The sequence below is a fragment of the Dipteris shenzhenensis genome, chromosome 7 (assembly GCF_047967505.1).
Source record: "Dipteris shenzhenensis isolate YYH24624 ecotype China chromosome 7, Dip_SZ_1.0, whole genome shotgun sequence".
Lineage (NCBI taxonomy): Eukaryota > Viridiplantae > Streptophyta > Polypodiopsida > Gleicheniales > Dipteridaceae > Dipteris > Dipteris shenzhenensis.
In genome coordinates this window covers 9068913-9087055 of record NC_141602.1, presented here as the reverse complement: position 1 = coordinate 9087055, position 18143 = coordinate 9068913, and the positions used below count along the sequence as shown (strand labels likewise).

The 18143-nt window shown below is 42.1% G+C and overlaps 2 protein-coding genes across 4 annotated transcripts; both read right to left on the bottom strand.

The window, feature by feature from the left end:
• Window positions 1-1749: 1749 nt before the first annotated feature.
• LOC147899906 (Mitochondrial import inner membrane translocase subunit Tim17/Tim22/Tim23 family protein) lies at window positions 1750-3781 on the bottom strand. The gene is made up of 4 exons (XM_087377189.1): window positions 3471-3781; window positions 2661-2851; window positions 2490-2562; window positions 1750-2232 (listed from the first exon to the last, which is right to left on the bottom strand). The coding sequence occupies exons 1-4, from the start codon at window positions 3607-3609 to the stop codon at window positions 2147-2149; spliced, it is 489 nt and encodes a 162-aa protein (XP_087233315.1). The 5' UTR covers window positions 3610-3781; the 3' UTR covers window positions 1750-2146.
• Window positions 3782-7123: 3342 nt separating this feature from the next.
• Window positions 7124-11617, bottom strand: LOC147899905 (pentatricopeptide repeat-containing protein At5g27110-like). Of its 3 annotated transcripts, XM_087377517.1 has the most exons (3): window positions 11210-11617; window positions 10846-10968; window positions 7124-10621 (listed from the first exon to the last, which is right to left on the bottom strand). In XM_087377517.1, exons 2-3 carry the CDS (start codon window positions 10865-10867, stop codon window positions 8118-8120), a joined length of 2526 nt encoding a protein of 841 aa, XP_087233643.1. In that variant the 5' UTR covers window positions 10868-10968; window positions 11210-11617; the 3' UTR covers window positions 7124-8117. The 3 variants fall into 3 exon arrangements, with proteins under 3 accessions (XP_087233643.1, XP_087233642.1, XP_087233641.1); XM_087377516.1 differs by having other exon boundaries at window positions 7124-10968; XM_087377515.1 differs by having other exon boundaries at window positions 7124-11617.
• Window positions 11618-18143: the final 6526 nt, after the last annotated feature.

Here is an 18143-nt window from a genome sequence, read left to right as displayed (position 1 = left end):
TATAATTTAAAAAAAAAGGTACATGCGATACATCAATTTTGAAGGGAGGGGACGGGAAAGACAGAGGGGAGAGTTAGATCTATACTAAACTTGGGTCTAAATGTGGTTGCCCACATGTAAATGAGAGTTCCGATCACAACTACAAGAAGCAAGAGTAATTGGAGTGCTAGGAATGCCAAACTCCATAATAAAAGGAGATGACTGGGACCCAAAAATTAGTAACTAGTGCTCAATCTACTGATCAATGAGCTCCAAGAGACCTGCCTAGAAACCACACACTGAAATGAAAGGAGGACCAAGGTTCTCTCAAGCCTCTTTCCATGTCATTCACCCCTAGCTACGTGTAGCTTTTCGTGGAAGGAATCAATTCACTCATCATCCAACAAAGGGAATCCAAATGCACTCACTTGTGATTGCATGAAAGCTGATTGCTTGCAACAGATGCCACGTGGCACTGACTATAGTACAGATCCATGAGACCTTTACAACAAAGGTTGATCAACCTACTAAGTGCCATAACCCATCTTAAGTGCCACAAATGCATGATCCTTATGACAAAAAGAGAGCAAGAACTACAAATTCCTATTTATGCTTGAAAAACTAACCGAGTCACTAATCAAGAAAGAAATTTGAAAGTTGGTTGTCTAACCAACCCGTTTTCAGAGAACCCAACTCACTGCTTAGGAAATATTTGAAATAGGCTTAGCAAACTAGCGTGGATGAAATACATCCAACGAAGCCGTGAATACATAAATAACAACTGCAAGCAGAACTACATCCACCTCTCAACAGTCGTTTAAGATCTTGACATCCCACGCTTCCAAATGGCGCGCATGGTATAGATGATGCTATATGGCAAGCGGGGTGGCTGCTGAGGAAACTTGGGGTCCTCCCATCACATCTATGCAAAAATGGGATCTTGAGGAGAATCCAATCCTAAAGAATTGTCTTGTACCAACATGGGGACCAAAGCTTTGTGCAAATCCTCCCACCACAACTCTGGGATCACAGGGTCAATCTCCATCATCCAAATGCTTGCCCTCCTCAAGTAAGAGAGGGTTCACACTATTGCCTCTACCACGTGGGAAGCATGCCCCTTGCAAGATCTAGCTAGCCCACTATCCCATTATACCCGTCCTCTGGCCCAGCATGGGACCCTTCTATTCCCAAACCTTCGGATGCCACATGATGGACTGATGCTCAAACTCCTCGCGGCATCGTGAGCTCGCCCCAATGAGACCTCCGGACAAATGCTGCCAAACTCTCTGAAGGTTCCTTATCGAGAGAGGAGCCCTTCTTTGTCACACGAGCCTTGGAAAAGATCCACCTGTGAGACTGCTGCCACTTCCCTCCAATGCAACGTGTGTTCCTGAGAAGCCCTCGCTGAAGTAAGAGCTTCCAGGGCTCCGAGCCTAACCAAATTTATAAATTTCGGATGCGAATTTTAAGTTCAAGAGATCAACAAAGCATCCCAACCTTCAGCAATACATAATCTAGAGGCAAATTAAATGCCCACAAGGCAAGCTTCCCTAATATGGAAACTTGACAACACTTTCAAAGCAGAAATGTATATAGACACACAGGGCAAAACAAAGCCCATATGGCACATGCATGCACGAGAATTGAGCCCAAACTCCTCTGAGAACAGACAAATGCATGCAAGCAGCAACCTATCAAACTAACTAAATATGCAACAAATCTGCAAAGGTTGTATTCTGAACAGTTGCTCGTGAAGTTGCTTCCTCGTTATAAGCAATTAGAAGATGTCATCCATATCTGTCATCAAAACACTGCTCTGGAAACTCAAAAAAGATTATCAAACTTCACTCTGTCCTTGCATTCCATTCTGATGCCCTATAAGTTAAGATGTTCAGGGAGATAATCGTCTTGGACCCACAAAAGCACCAAAACGATTTACAGAATCCTAAAGTAGAATCTGCATTGAGAAGGATTACAAGTTTGACTGTTTTCTTTTAAATGTATTCTCCAGCCACTATGTAACAGCTAAGATTTTGGAATGTCCCAGCATACAAAAATGTGGCCACCAGTACTCCTGCCTATGCACCTTGAAAGAAAAAGGAGTGCACAGGAGGAGTAAATAAGTATCAAAATTTTGGCATGTCTCAATAGAGACGTTTGAATAGAGTCATTCATGCCTGGACATAATCTTCTCAATCACGACTGAAAAAGCAGCAAAGCCAGCACATCCAAAACAAGCTGCCTTTGCACCAGCTGCTCACCAAAGCAAAAATTAAAAATTAAAATAAAAAGCTGAAAATTAAAATAGCTTTAGTGCTTCAAACATACAACGTTCAATACTTTAAAAAATAAAATAGATGTGCTTCTTCTAAATTCTGACACTCTTTCAATCACCCAAAAAAGAGCACAAACAAAAGAACACAATAAACGGAATATTCCCACTCCCTCATCTATTCCACAGCACATAACAAAGAAAAGGGAGAAGAAAAGGAAGAAGTAAAGAAGCATACCTTTAGCTGAGATAGCTCCTCCAGTTACACATCCAGCAATTGCAGTGTTTTTTACATCATGTTTTGCTCTTGCCTACAATCAACAACATAGAAATGAGCTAACATATTTGAACAGAAAAGACGTAGCACATATTTGGGCAGCTTGGTAGAGGAGGTAATAAGAGGTCACACCTTCTCTACCAAACACTCTGTCCCAGCAAAAATGGCCCCCATTATTGCAAAAGCCTTCGCTGATGACAGACTCCTACTACCCATTTGCCGTGCAGTGTGAATGAATTGTTGTTTAGCAGTCATCTCTTCCATGTGCATTGGCGTATCTAGGGCTCCCAATAGCATACCCATGAAAAGGCCAAACCCCCCACCTGCAGAGCAATAATCGCTGCATTGAATTTCGCCCCTCTAAGGAGCATCAAAACGAAAAAGAGCTCAATAAGCGCATGATTGCAAAGAATCCAAACATAAAAGTACCTGCAAGAACCATAAAAACGTGCACCCCTGGTTAAGAATTACAGTTGGAGCAAAAAAAGAAGCTGGTGCCATCTTAACCTCTCATATCATAAGGATACCAAATAACGTGAACCGATGACAGACACAAAATACACACCAAGCGAAAAAGTGAATCAGGAAGTAGGAACTCAATTGCATCTTACTGCACCGTTCCTTACCAAAAAAAGAACAAACCGGTAATCAGCTCATAACATTCAATCGATGCTGTGCGGCAGTAATTTAATGCGTTAGGGAACATGGATTCTGGCACTTGTAGTGAAGCTGGTTTGTCTGCTGATACCAGATCTCCCTAGCTACTGCTACAGAAATATAGCAACAACAGTGCCATTCAAACATCGAAGCTTTATCAACTCAATGTAGCAGCTATCGACAAATCATCTTGGTGAAGTGCACATCGTAGGAACCAATTTAGCGTGGAGATTATCACAACAAGGCTCAATTTTAAATCATCCAGTTTGGAAAGGCACTACTCACCAGCAACTAAGCTCAAAAGACTGCGCACAGCACAGTTGTCCATCATCTCCTGTGCCTTTATATCATCGAAAGAAGGCCTTCTGAATTCTGGTTGAGGCTTTGGTGCTTCAGGGGAGGGGGGATCCGGCTTAGGTTCCATGGAGCCCGACGATGCGCAAATGCGCAATGCACGATTGAAACCCTAAACCCCCTCGCAATCAAAAATGGAAGACCGAGCCTCAATTCAATACCACTCTCGTTAGAGTTTGGTGTGAATGAGTGACCTTGGGCACACGTAAGATGCTTGATGGATGCAAATTGACTACCCAAGCAAAGCTAGGGTTGGTAGGAGGGTGACATCCAATCTAAATGAAGAATCATCTATGCTTCTTGGATTTCAATTTGAACATGTGTCCCTAAATCCAACAAGGTCCAGCACACTTTAGGTCTGTCGTGCGCTCGTAATGTCCTCTTCTATTTTCTCTCTTCGAAAAAGAGGAGTTTTGGGAGCTACGCCTGTGGATTGTTGCATGTTGAGAGCACTAGAAGGTTTACCCTCCCCTCCTCAAGCTCTTGCTAGTCATCAAACATTGCATGCTTTCCATAGGCCTACATGCTTGTTGGCAATCCCAGTGCTATGATTTTTGTTGCAAATTAGGCCTTACAGGGGAGAATCTTTCAGGAACACAGCTATGGAATTGCAAGTCATTGGGCAAAGCATTCCCCAATATAGAGTCACAAATATTTATTCTACAAGGCTTCAATGCGTGTATGTATACTTAGACTTCATATACAAGATTTTTATAAGTTAGAATTAGAACAACCTAACATTATAGATGGCTCCAGATGGTTTGTCCAGATTGACTTAAATTTAGAGCTCATGTGAATTATTTAGAGCTAGTATGAGAAAGTTATGCCAAAATTTGGGTGAATTTATCAACTTTAAAGCTATAAATACTAGCCCAGATGCGTCTAGATTCGCCATTAGGCTAGTATTCAACCTTAATTTCTTTCTTGCTTATTATACATCGACGTCACCTAGAGGAAGGCATGTGTGCATGGTCCCTTTAAGAGCATGTCTAAGACCTTGTGTCAATCATAGATCTAGATATTATATATATCTTTTGTGATATGTGGGAAGTTACACTTTCATGCTTTCATGTAATGTAACCTTTGCCGCTCTTCTATCTATGTACTCTCTCTCTCTCTCTCTCTCTCTCTCTCTCTCTCTCTCTCTCTCTCTCTCTCTCTCTCTCTCTCTTTGGGGGGTGAAACCGTTGATTCAATTAATTAATGCAATTTATAGTCACTACCACCAAGTGTGGCAGCTAGAAGCAGTGGGAAAACACTTCCAAAAGATGTAGAGAAATATCACCTATATGATAAGCATCATATAGTGATGTATGCAAAGAATGCATGAAGAATGCATAGATATCAAAAGGGGCATGAGAGGACATGCGATGGTTTCGATCATGCCAGATGGCCTAGTATGTAGTAAATCTAACCCACCAAAACAAAGGGTTATGTATCTGCCTTCGTGGCAAAGCTTGTTGGCATTAAAGTGATGGGTCTCCTTTAGCGAGTGTTTCACATGTTTTCTTGGGACCAACTTAACCAGTCCCTCTTTTCCATGAGATAGAGGAGTTGAATCTCCCAATAATGATTAACCATTTGAAGGATCGGGACATTGAGTTGATCCCAAAAACTCCAATGTAAGCCTACCTTGGATTTCTTCTATTGGAATTACGTCCTCTTGTTTGATAATTTTCTCTTGAATGAAAATGCTCATAATTGCCTAGATATCTATATTGTTATTGATGTTGATGTCCATCGCCTCTACTTGTTGATCTTCCCTTTATTCTATCTTTATTGGAGGCTGCAAGTTCTTGTTCGCTTAATTGTCCTTTCCTAGTCTGAATGGCATGTGCTCTTAATTCTTCACTCAATAAGATTGATTGTAACTCTTCTAGTGTTGGTACTTGCCTGTGAATTGCTATGCCTTGAACCAAATTCTCATAACCAAGTCCATTGAGGATGCTTGGTTTTTAAATCTATAAAAAGAAATGGTTTTCACTTGTTTACCATAAGCCTTCTTGAAGCAAGCATCTTGGGGAAGCACAATAGGCATTACAGTATCCAAAAAAAGATTTCTAATTGCAATTTGTGGCGAAGTAAGTGGCAGTGGTGCTGCAAAAAATTGGTTGAAATGGACTAGGAATTCAGTTTTAAGCTCAAAAGTATCCATTGTCCAAGTCCCATCCAATCTTTTAATCCGAGCAATAGATTGTTTTTTTCTTGTGTGTGTGTGTACCCTTTGATGAGCAACCAAAATGTACACATACACAAACACACACGCACACACACTTATTCATGTAAAGAAACTTTTGCTCCTCTTCCATGTATGTATGTATGAATACATATGTGTATGTACGTATATGTACATTTGCATATGTCCTTATATCCTTCAAGAGAACAAACACATGCAAGACAAGAGTTTCATATATTTAGTTTCAAGTATGTAACGAAGGAAACATGTACATGTAAGAGAGTATATGTATACCTATAAGAAAACACAAGCAGGAAACTTGCTATGTAATTGGTTATGAAATACATGTCAAAAATTATGGTCAAGGATCTCTATGTGAATTATGACAGACTATACATTTACAAATATTACCAAGAGTATCTATGGTCAAGGGTTGTGTCAATGGTGAAATAGAGAAAGGCCATGAATGATGAGGTCTGGTGCATAGGCTAGTGCCATGTGACAAGTTGCCAAAATGTGGTGGTGGATCCGATTGCAAATGGAGTGACTAGAATTATGACGACATTGTAAGAGTCATTAAGTTTGGTAGGCAGTAGCTCTCATATGCAAAGGGGTAAAGAAGCTAATAGGATAGATACTTCAAGTTGTTGACATTACGATGAAACAAATTATTAAGACTTTGAAGTGCACAAAATAAAAGGAAGCATCCAACGGGACTCAAGCTCAAAGATAAAACTTTAAACATTTAATTGACGGGCTTAGTGGAATCTGAAAGAGCTTAGTTGAAGATAGCAACTAGCTCTCATAATTACATGCGCTTTGACATACATCAAAGTTGTATTAAAGAATTAAAAACTAGTTTTTAATAATGGGCTATACATTTTCATATTCCTAGAACATGATTTAGACTACTCATCCTTGCAAGGTAATTAGCATAGTCTATTTTTTCAAAGGATAGAGCCTTCAAGGGTTGAAGAAGTTCAAGTTTAGGGTTTAATTGGCTTGAGTCAAAGGGACATTCTTGAAAACTAGGTGTTGGTGGTGGTGTTGAAGGATGAGCACAAAGATGCCAAAAAGCCAGGCATCCAAGATAGCTATGCCTCAGCTAAGGTAGTCGATGGGAGTACCAATCATTGCAAATGCCCAAACATGGGAACTGCTCCAAGCCAATAGGGGATCAGTTTCAGCCCCTTTCCTTTTCTTTAATAATGCAAAGACATTCCCTAGATGTAAGAGGCTACTTAAGTCCAACCATGACGGCATCTCCCACCAATCGATGCAAATCCCCAAACATGGAACCCCCTCCAAGCCAATAGGTGACTAGTTTCAGCCCCCTTACTTTTATTTAGTAATGCCCAAGCATTTCCCAAGTGTGGAGGTAGTGGCTAGAGAAGTCCAACTATGATGGCATTTTCTAACTTTATTCTACACTGGCCTGTCCTATACAAAGCTGTATTATAAACATATTGTATTATCCGAAGGTGCTTCTTAGATCTAGGTTTACATGTTGACACTTGATGGCTTTTTGTCTTCTATTTTTGGACAGTTGAGGTGTCTATGTTTGGCTTTAAATTTCTGTCATTCCTTTTTGTACATATGGTTTGTTCATGGTGTGGTGTCTTTTTGCATTTTGTGCTCTCATCATCATCTGCTGTAAAAATTCATGCCATGGCCATCACAAAATCACTCTGCCACCTTCCAAGGTCCATCTGTCACAATAACAATAAATGCCTATCGTATCCAACGGCCTTCTTAACACTAGTTTGGTAACAGGTTATTATGACGTCGGATGACAGTTTTATGTCCAACCAATGGAGTAACACCAATAATTTTCTCGACACATCCAAGATATCTCTCGAATCTGTTTGTAACACAAAATTCTTCTCAAGCACACTTGACACCTCTATGATTTCCAGTTCAATGCTAAATTCAGGGTCAACCTGTGGTTGCCATTGAGGGCTAAAAATCAAATGGTAGAAGACAGCCAACTTATCCAAACTGCTGCAAATATTTGGATTCTTTGATCCAATGTTGTGAAGCAGCTCCCTTGATAGTGATGGAGACCCTAGCTTGCATGTTGATCCACAAAAGAAGGCTCTTGTGTTCTGCTCTGACTATACCACTAACCCCTATTTAGGGTGGTGTAACCATGATGTATGATTTCTTTTGCCTAGTTCTCCCAAACCTTCAAAGGACTGTTTAATGTACAAACTGCCTCTTCCTGCAACCCTTATCACTGTAGGATATACTCTTTGCTTTATCTCTTGATGATTGGCATCACAATATTTGCAAGGCTTGGTACAACAGACTCCCTTTATGTTGATCTCCTTTCACCAATTACACATTACCTTACTTGCTTTGTGACTCTTTGCATATCCTCAAATTTCTGGTCAAATATAGCATCAGCCCACGTTACCATGGCCACATAATGCAACTTCTGTTGAACTGGGTTTCATGACTAGTTCTAGACTTGGAACATGCCCTTCTCCCCTCATGCGTGAACTCAAGATCTCTAGCATTGCTGAGATTTCCTTACTTTGGTTGTGACCCACCACAAACTCCTGTAACGTCTTGTTCAATTCTATCAAAGCACTTCCAGGCTTTTTTCTTGCCCCTGCAAGTTTCCTCAGCTCCTCTATTCTATATGCATCATCCCACAAGCCAGCACTTGCATATATGTTTGACATGAGCACATATGATGCAGCATATTCTGGATTCATCTGGACAAGCTGCTGAAAGCATCTCAGCCCCAGTTCTACTTCCCCATAGTTTTTGCAGGCACTAAGCAAAGCTCTCCATGTCTCTTCAGATGGAGGACACTGCATAGTTTCAAGAACTTTTTCTGCTTCATACAAAAGTCCTGATCGTGCAAAGAGATCAACCATGCAAGTATACTGATCTACTGTTGGTGTAATACCATACTCTTCTCTCATGATCTTGAAATATTCCTGGCCGCTGAATACCAGGTCACTATGGCTGCATGCTGTAAGAAGGCTTGTGAATGTAATTGCACCTGGCTTCACACCATGTTCCTGCATGTCCTCAAAACATTGTAAAGCCATGTCACCCTCATGGTTAATACCATATCCCTTTATCATTGAACTCCATGATACAACATCTCGAACTGGCAGTTTGTCAAAGACTTCCCATGCCTCTGAAAGTGAGCCACAGTTGGCATACATATCTACCAGAGTGTTCCCGATAACCAGATCAACTTCTAATCCCTTTTGTGTGATCTCAGCATGTATTTCTCGGCCCTTGGCCAGAGCTCCTATGCTGCCACAAGCCTTCAAGGCACAAGCAAAGGTGAAGGCATCTGGAGAGACACCCGTCAGTTGCATCTGTTTAAAAACTTGCAGTGCTTCCTGACCACATCCATGTTCAGCATATCCTGCAATTAGTGCAGTCCATGCCACAACATCTCGTTCTGACAACCTATCAAAGACTTCCTGTGCCTCTGATACTGAGCTGCATTTGGCATACATGTCAACCAAAGAGCTGCCAAGAAGAAGCTCTCTTTCAAATCCCCTTTGTGTGATCTCGGCATGAATTTCTCGGCCCTTGCCTAGGGCTCCTAGGCTGCCACAAGCTTTGAGGACACAAACAAATGTCACAACATTTGGAGGGACCCCCTGCAGTTGCATCTGTTCAAAACATTTCAGCACTTCCTGATTATGTTCATGTTCACAATATCCTGCAACTAGTGAGGCCCATGAAACATTGTCTCGAACTGGCAGCTTGTCAAAGACTTGACGTGCTTCTGAAAGTGAGCCACATTTGGCGTACACGTCGACCAAAGTGTTGCCAACAAAAAGATCTCCTTCGTGTCCCTTTTGTGCAATCTCTGCATGTATTTCTCGGCCCTTGGCTAGGTGTCCTGAGCTGCCACAAGCTTTCAAGGCACAAACGAATGTGACAGCATTGGGAGCGACACCTTCCACTTGCATCTGTTCCAAACCTTTCAGTGCTTTCTCACCAGGTCCATGCTCAGCATATCCTGCAATTAGTGCATCCCATGACACAACATCTCGAACTGGCAGCATGTCAAAGACTTCTTGTGCCTCTGATAGTGAACCACATTTGGCATACATATCGACCAAAGTGTTGCCTATAAAAAGATCTCTTTCGAAACCCTGTTTTGCAATCTCACTATGTATTTCCCGACCCTTGCCTATGGTTCCTATGCTGCCACAAGCTTTCAAGATACAAACAAACGTGACAGCATCAGGAGAGAGGCCCTCCAGCTGCATCTGCTCAAAACTGTTCAGTGCACACTGTGCAGGTCCATGTTCTGCATATCCTGCAATTAGTGCAGTGTAAGACACAACATGTCGAATTGGCATCTTGTCAAAGACTTCCTGTGCTTCTGAAAGCGACCCACATTTGGCATACATGTCAACCAGAGTGCTGCAAACAAACAGATCTTTTTCCAGTCCCCTTTGTGTGATCTCAGCGTGAAATTTTCGGCCCTTGCCTATGGCTCGTATGCTGATACAAGCTTTCAAGACACAAATAACTGTGAAAGATTTTGGAGAGAGGTGCTCCCGTAGCATCCCTTCGAAACATCTCAGCGCTTCCTGACCAGGTCCATGTTCAGCATATCCTGCGATTAGAGCAGCCCATGACACATCATCTCGAGCTGGCAGCTTGTCAAAGACTTCTTGTGCCTCTGAAAGTGAGCCACACTTGGCATACATATCGACCAACGTGTTACCTACAAAAGGTTCATTTTCAAATCCCCTTTCTGCAATCTCACTATGTATTTCCCGACCCTTGCCTATGGTACCTATGCTGCCACAAGCTTTCAATACACAAAGAAATGTGATGGCATCCGGAGAGATGCCCTCCAGCTTCATTTGTTGCAAGGATTTCAGTGCTTCTTGACTGGGTCCAAATTCGGCATATCCTGCAATTAGTGCGTTCCATGACACAACAGATCGAATTAGCAGGCTGTCAAAAACTTCCTGTGCCTCTGCAAGTGAGCCACATTTGGCATACATGTCAAGCAAACTAGTACAAACAACAAGATCTTTTTCAAATCCCTTGTGTGAAATCTCAACATGAACCTTTCGGCCTCTTTGCACATCCTTTAGCCTAGTACAAGCTTTGAGTAGAGCCATTAGCGTATACCTGCTAGGGCGTACACTATCATCTTGCATTTTCTGGTACAAAGTTAGAGCATGCTGCGTTTGCCCACATTTGATATACCCTAATATAAGAGAAGTCCAGGAGTGCTCATTCCGATGAATTAACCTGTCAAAAACCTGCTGAGCATCAGACACACTTCCACATTCTACAAACATTGGCACAATATGGTTCCCAACAGCACTATGAGTTTCCAGCCCGCTCTTGCAAATATGTGCATGTACATCAATGGCAGAAGCAAGATTCTTCATTTTCCTGCATTTCTGCAACATGAAGATAAAGTTTTCAACAGAAGGCAGGCAAGACATCCCGTCCAACAAATCATAATGGCCCCAGACGACGAAATTACTCGCTGTCCACAGTGGAAATGCCAAGTTACGAGTTTGACTTATGAAGAAGCAACAGGTATGTTAGTCCTCTTCCCACTGTAGCAGTTCGCTGGCTGGTTCAGTGCTGGAAGATCTCTGGCTATTGTCATGACGGGCCCTGCCCCCACGATCTTTATCGTGCTGCTCTCCTCCTGACTCTTGTACAAACATCCCTTCCTTTTCCAGCATGCACTGGGTGTATTGTTTGCCCATGCCTGTCGCCTCACACTGTGTTGGTTGGTGGGTTCGTCACGGTCTTGTATGAAAGTTTCGTGTGTTGATTTGAATTCCTACAGTTTCCGGACTTCCATTTCTTGTTACCTTTATCAACGCTGACTTCTGCTGCGATTGCTTTGAGCAGCTCCCCAAGTAGTCTGCCAGTGCGCCAGACCAGCTCATCACTTTCCCTGGCATGCAAGCCTAGCATTCCACTGCCCAAGCTTTCCTATTGCACAGACTTTGAGCTTCTTTCTTGTTGGCTAGAACAACCTGCAACTACCTTGTCCTGTCATCATGACTCACCAGCTGGAAGCACACAAGCTCTCATGGGACCTCCCTTTTGCAGGGCTAGCGTAGGGAGCTGCTCTTAGTTCCCACTAGTAGTTGACTCTCGTGTGAAGAGCTAACGTCCTGGTTGGCCCAATTGGAGGACAGGCTCGGACGCTCACACTAAAGATTGGCCCATGAAGGCCGCCCACTCCATGTTTCTTCTCCATCCGCTACATGATTCTAACCGCTACACCAATCACATGTTGGTGACATAAATTAGCAGCTTGATGACCGGTAGCAGGTGTGAACCACCACACTCGGCGGCCATTCTATATCTTCCTCCATGGGCAGGCGCGTGGTATGAAACCCACCGTGAGTTAGGACGAAAAGGGAGCCTTTCCTCCACCACTTTTAGATGCCTATTAAATGAACTTCATATTTGATTTTTCACTTTTTATATGGTAGCTCACCAATTTTGAAGGCCCACATGTGTCATGCCTTTCTTCATTACGTGGCAGGCCACATTGTCTCCAACTTGCCCCATGGCAAATCTCATATGAGGTCCCTCCAAGTACTCAAATCGATTAGCATATGTCATCTAAAGCCATCTATAATATTAGAATTCTCAAAACCTATATATGAACTTTTAGTATACTTAAACCACTTCAAGCCTCGAAAACGGTAGCATAGGCTAATGTGTGTAACTATACCAAGAAAGATTAGTCTAATGACCTACATTTCCATAAATCTATAGGGGAAAGAAGCCTTGAAAACGGTAGCATGGGCTAATGTGTGTAACTGTACCAAGAAAGATTGGTCTAATGACCTATGTTTCCACAAATCTATAGGGGAAAGATTCACCCAATGACCTACACTTCCATAATTGGGTACCCCTCTTAAAAGTTACCTTGATGAATACCGAACTGAATTCCTTGATAGCAGTAATGTGTTTGATTTAAAGGGCACATAATAAAAGCTCCGAGATCCACTTTATTCATGTGCCTCATGCCGGTATTCGCTGTTAGAATTCTTGCTCACCACTGCCACATGGCAGCCTGCCATTGGTTGCATCGAGTACGAGGGGTCCTACTTCCCCACCTCCTGGCCTCCTTCACTCCCCAAGGAAAAGGCCGGCGGGACTAAAGTAGGGTCTATCTATTAGCTCATATATACAAGGGTCTTGAAATCATCCCATGCTTATGGGATTACTCTTATTTATCCACGTGTCAATTGCGCATGCCAAGGGCCTTTTAAACCCCGCAATCTCTTTTATTTGTCCATTTGTCCATGGTACCATGACACACCAAGACCCCTCTCCAACACCCCCCCATGGGCCTAACACCTGAATATAAACTGCCAGTCAACAAATGTTGCACACCCACTCAGGGCCCGAACAGCCAATCATGCAATCACCCACTAAGAGCCCAGGCCGCCAATCAACAACTGCACAGTCCACTAACGTAGACCATCAATTCTCGTGCCAGTCATTACATCAAGGATAGCACACACATGTCATTACTTCCCGCGTGTATAGTGGCTAGAGAATTGCGCACGAGCGGCTTTCATGAATAGTTGATGTTGCCATGTAAGAAATAGTTGCACCCACATTGCCACAGTCCGCTAACCAACCTAGCTATGATACCACTCTTAGAATTCTTGCCCACCACTGCCACATGGCATCATGGTTGTGCCGAGTATGGGGGGTCCCACTCCCCTGACTCCTAGCCACGCATAGCCTCCTTCAGCCCCCAGCAAAACACCGGCAGGACTAAAGGAGCGTCTATCTATTACCTCATATATACCAAGGGTCCTGAAATCTCCCATGTTTATGGGATTACTCTTATTTATCCACATGTCAACTGCGCATGACAAGGGTGTTTTAGACCCCTCAATCTCTTTTATTTGTCCATGGTACCATGAGGGGGTTAGGACCACACCAAGACCCCTTTCTAGCGCTCACATCTTTGCTAGAGGACATGAGGTAAATGAGGTTATCCCTCTAGGCCTACCATCAAGGCTTGTTGGGAAAACCTTAAAGACAAAGACACATCCTGGAAGAGAAAGCACACACAGCTTGGTCTAAGGGTCAAATGAGTATTTTCTTGATGTGTATCAAGACATGTGTATATCAAATAAACAAGGGAATTTCAAATACAATCATTTTGCATTGATTGCAAGGAACTCAATAATTAATAGTGGAATGTAATTCACTAACACCCAATGCAAGAACACCTGGGACAACTAAAGAAATTGTACATCAACAAGGAGGCCAAGGAAGAAAGAATTAGTGTTGAGCCCTCTTGTTTGCAATGTTACTCTTGCATGAGCAACTTGTTTTCAAAAACTTCAAAGGTGAAAGAATTGGTTGATGGTTTTTTAGGAGAACTTCATGGGAATAGATGTTCTATTGGATAATGAGAACGAAAAAGGTTGAAGGATGGAGAGAGGCCTTCAAAGGATATTGATAAGCCCAAGCGACAATGACTAGCACACACCTACCAAAGAGAAGGGTATTGAGATGTGGGATGGTAGAGGCCTTTGAAGGAAATTGATATGCCCAAATAAAGGCCCAACAATGACTAGCAAAAACGTCTTGTCAAAGTGAGGGATTAAGGAGGACCAAAGCACCACAAGAGAGACATAGGGTAGCAAACACTCAATCTATTGTAATGTGCACTTGAACAATACAAAGAAAGGCTTCTTATATAGAGAGAGCCTTTAGAAATAGTCAACACATGTGGGATCCTCTCATCCACATTTCTCCTTGTGGATATCCTTGATCCACATCTCCACATCATGTAGTCCAATCCTAGGGTGGCTACTTTAATTCTTTCCTATACCATACCTTAGCCTCTAATATGTGCTCATGGCACCATATCTCAACACCTCCCCTTGGTGCCATGATTCATTGGCTACTGCAAGGTGGTCAGATGTGAGTTACAAGATCAAATCCTCCCCTGGGTACATGTTGTTCTTGTCATTCAGCTCATGGCTTGATGATGACTCCATGTAGTTGCCCTATTGGTTCTTCAATATGCAATCTTCTTCCTTGTGTCCCAGCTTCTTGCAATGGTGACACTTTGGTTTGTTCTTTAGTCTGTAGTCACTTTGATAGTGACCCATCCTTCCGCAATGGTAACACTTCGTTGATGCTTTATTGAACAATGCTTGCTCTTCATTATTGCTATTGCGTGTTGATGTCGATGCCTTCAACCCCCCTTCAAGTCTCTTTCTTTTTCAAGAAGAGAGGATACACATTCCTCAAACTTTGGATTTGGGAGATTCTTCAAAGTGGTTGTCAGTGAGTTGTACTTTGTAGGCATCCTTTTAAGGAGGATTGCAAGTGCATCCTTTTCCCCTACTTTTGCATTTATGCCTTCTAGTTGGGTCATAATGCTTTTGATTTAGTTGATAAATGGTGCCATGGATTCATTGAAGCTCATGTGCAAACCATAGAATTCAATCTTAAGATGAATTTCTTGGCTTTTGGCTTTTGCACCAAACACTGTGTTCAACTCATCCCATGCATCTTTGGCATGATCCTTGGAGTCTATATGATGAATTATGTTTGAACCCAAGTGTAAACCAATGAGTGATAGTGTTGCTTCGTCTTTTTCCTTCCAGGCATCATTTTGTGCAGTGGGAATGTCTTCTTTTATAGTCTTCCAAAGCTTTTGATGCATCAAGAGATATCTCATTTGTGTAGGCCAAACTTCTCAACAGTTTAGTGCGTATTGCCATTGCAAAGGTCTTACCAATTGAAGAAACTTTCAAATATGGCAGTGTCAAATTGCATACAATGATTCTGACTTGACAGGCACATAGAGCTTGAAAAGACGTTCACTTTTCCTTTTTGGAGTTGGAGCGTGTGCAAATTCTTTCTGGATTGGAAGTTACGGCTTGTCTAAGTTTTTGTGAAGAAGAGGTCTTTTGATGATGTGGTCACATGCTGCTTATAGGCCTGTGCTTACAAAGGGGCTATATTTAGGTGGCACTATGCCATGTGGTAATCTTCTAATTGAACTATATTAACCCAAGTCTAAGCAAACTTAACGATGGTCCAAGCAACTGAACCTAATCCCACTAGCTTAACCACCTCAGTTAATCTTAACCACATACTCAACCAAGGTTCAAAACATTAATTATGGTGATCTTTAATCTAACCATAGCTCTAAACCAAGATCATGGGCTTATCTGCCACGTGTCTTTACCACATCGGTTGCCATTTGTCCCAAGGTTACCACCTTAGAGAAGAAAGAAATGAAAGCTTTGAAGCTTCTCTGCAGCTACAACGGTGACACGATGGAGAGCGATGTGGTGGAGAGCGAAGGCGATGTGGTGGCTACTTCAACACCTTCCCACTCCAAGCTTTGATACTATGTCAAAGTGAGGGATCAAGGAGGATCAAAGCACCACAAGAGAGACATAGGGTAGCAAACACTCAATCTATTGTAATGTGCACTGGAACAATACAAAGATAGGCTTCAAATAAGACAATAGTTTAATTGGATGCCCCTCCTCAAACTCTTACAATGTTCAAGATCGATTTGGAAATGCTTTGTCTTGCAGTAGGGGTGCATATTAATTGGTATAAATCCAATGGATTTTGGAGCAGTGATGAGGAATCTCTTGCTTGTGGGTTGGAATTTGGCTTCACTTGGATCCATAAATGGCTTGGGCTATAAGTTGGCATAGGCATTCAATGACAAGAAGGTTCTCTTGTTTACTTGGAAAGAGATCATTCTACATGGAGTGGGAGATGGCATTTTTTATAAGTTGGTAGTCACAAACCCTAGTCAGAGAGTTTGCATGGTTGCACATACAGACTCTTAGCTATGGCACTAAAGGTACATCACCTTACTCTCAGATCCATGCAATTACTTGCACACAAGAACATGGTGAAAGAAATCCCATCTGTGAAAGGAGGAGATTTACCTGAAGGATCCCTTTATGGGAAATAGCATAGAGAGTCTTTTCCCCAAGGATGAGGGCACAAGAGCTAAGAGACCATTAGGGTTGGTGCATAGTGATATTTCAGGGTACATTACCAATACACCATCACTTGATGATAGCAAATATTTTTGTCACATTTATTGATGACTACAACAGAAAGGTATTTGTCTACACCATGAAGCAAAGGTATGAACTACTTGCAAATTTCAAAGATTTCAAGGCTATGGCTAAAGCTCAGACTAGCCAAATCAAATGCTGAGATCCGACAATGGGGGAGAGTATAACTCGAAAAAATTTACTGGGTATTGAAAACAAGAAATGTGGAATATGCAGAGATTTTTCCTTGCCTAAGACTCAGCAATATAATGGAGTAGCAGATTGGAAGAACCACACCATTGTTGAGGGTGCAAGGAGCAAGATGTACCTGACAAGTTTTGGGTGGAAGCTGTTTATACAATGGTGTATTTGTTAAATCGGCCCCCACTAATGCTTTACATTATGTGACACCAGAGGAAGCATAGAGTGGTCATAAGCCAAATGTCTAGCATCTTAGAGTGTTTGGATCAATTGCCTCTACTCATGTGTCAAAGGACAAGAGGGGTAAGTTTCATTCCAAGAGTGAGAAACATATTTTGGTTGGGTATGCAGAGGAACACAAGAGGAGCATAATGGCATTATGAAAAATGAAGTTTGGGAGTTGGTGGAACTGCCAAAAGGAAAGAATGCCATTGGCTAAAAATGGGTCTCCAGAGTCAAGCAAAAGGTTTACGGGGGGAGTGCCGACAAGTATAAAGAAAGATTGGTTACAAAACTCAATTTTCAGGAAGCCTGTTTTTATGATCCATTCAAAAAGACATATGTCGCGAGCTACCTGTAGTATGAGCACCGATCCAACCATTGTGATATTGAAACTGAGTGTAGGCAGATGATGGCGGTCAATGTGGATGGGAATGTCAAGAATGAATTCCAAGGTTTTGCAAAAGATAGCACTTTGTCATAGGGTTGCTTCAATTATGTACTGGGCTTGTCTTTCTTTAGCAGCAGGATGTATGGGTCCTACAAAGTCAATTTTCCATTTTTGAAAGGGTTTTTGTGCCATTATTGTGGTTAGGGGATTGAAGTCTTTGTGTTGGAGTTTGCTAGTTCTATGGCATACATCACAATTTTTTATGAGCTCATAGGCATCTTGCCACAATGTGGGCCACCGATAGCTAGCTAAAAGAATTTTTTGAGCAGTAGTAGCTTCTCTAGCAAAGTGTCCTCTTGTAATGCCTTTGTGCACTTGATAGATGACGAACGAGATTTCATGTGGCCTGACGCATCGACACAAGATCTAATTTGCATCAATTTTATACAAATGGCCCGCTATGAGTTGATATTGTGCAGCTTTGACTATGAATTTTGGGGCTTTCACTATTTGCAACTCTAGTGGGGGTCTTCTCATCAGTAAGTATCCAATGATGTCAGTATACC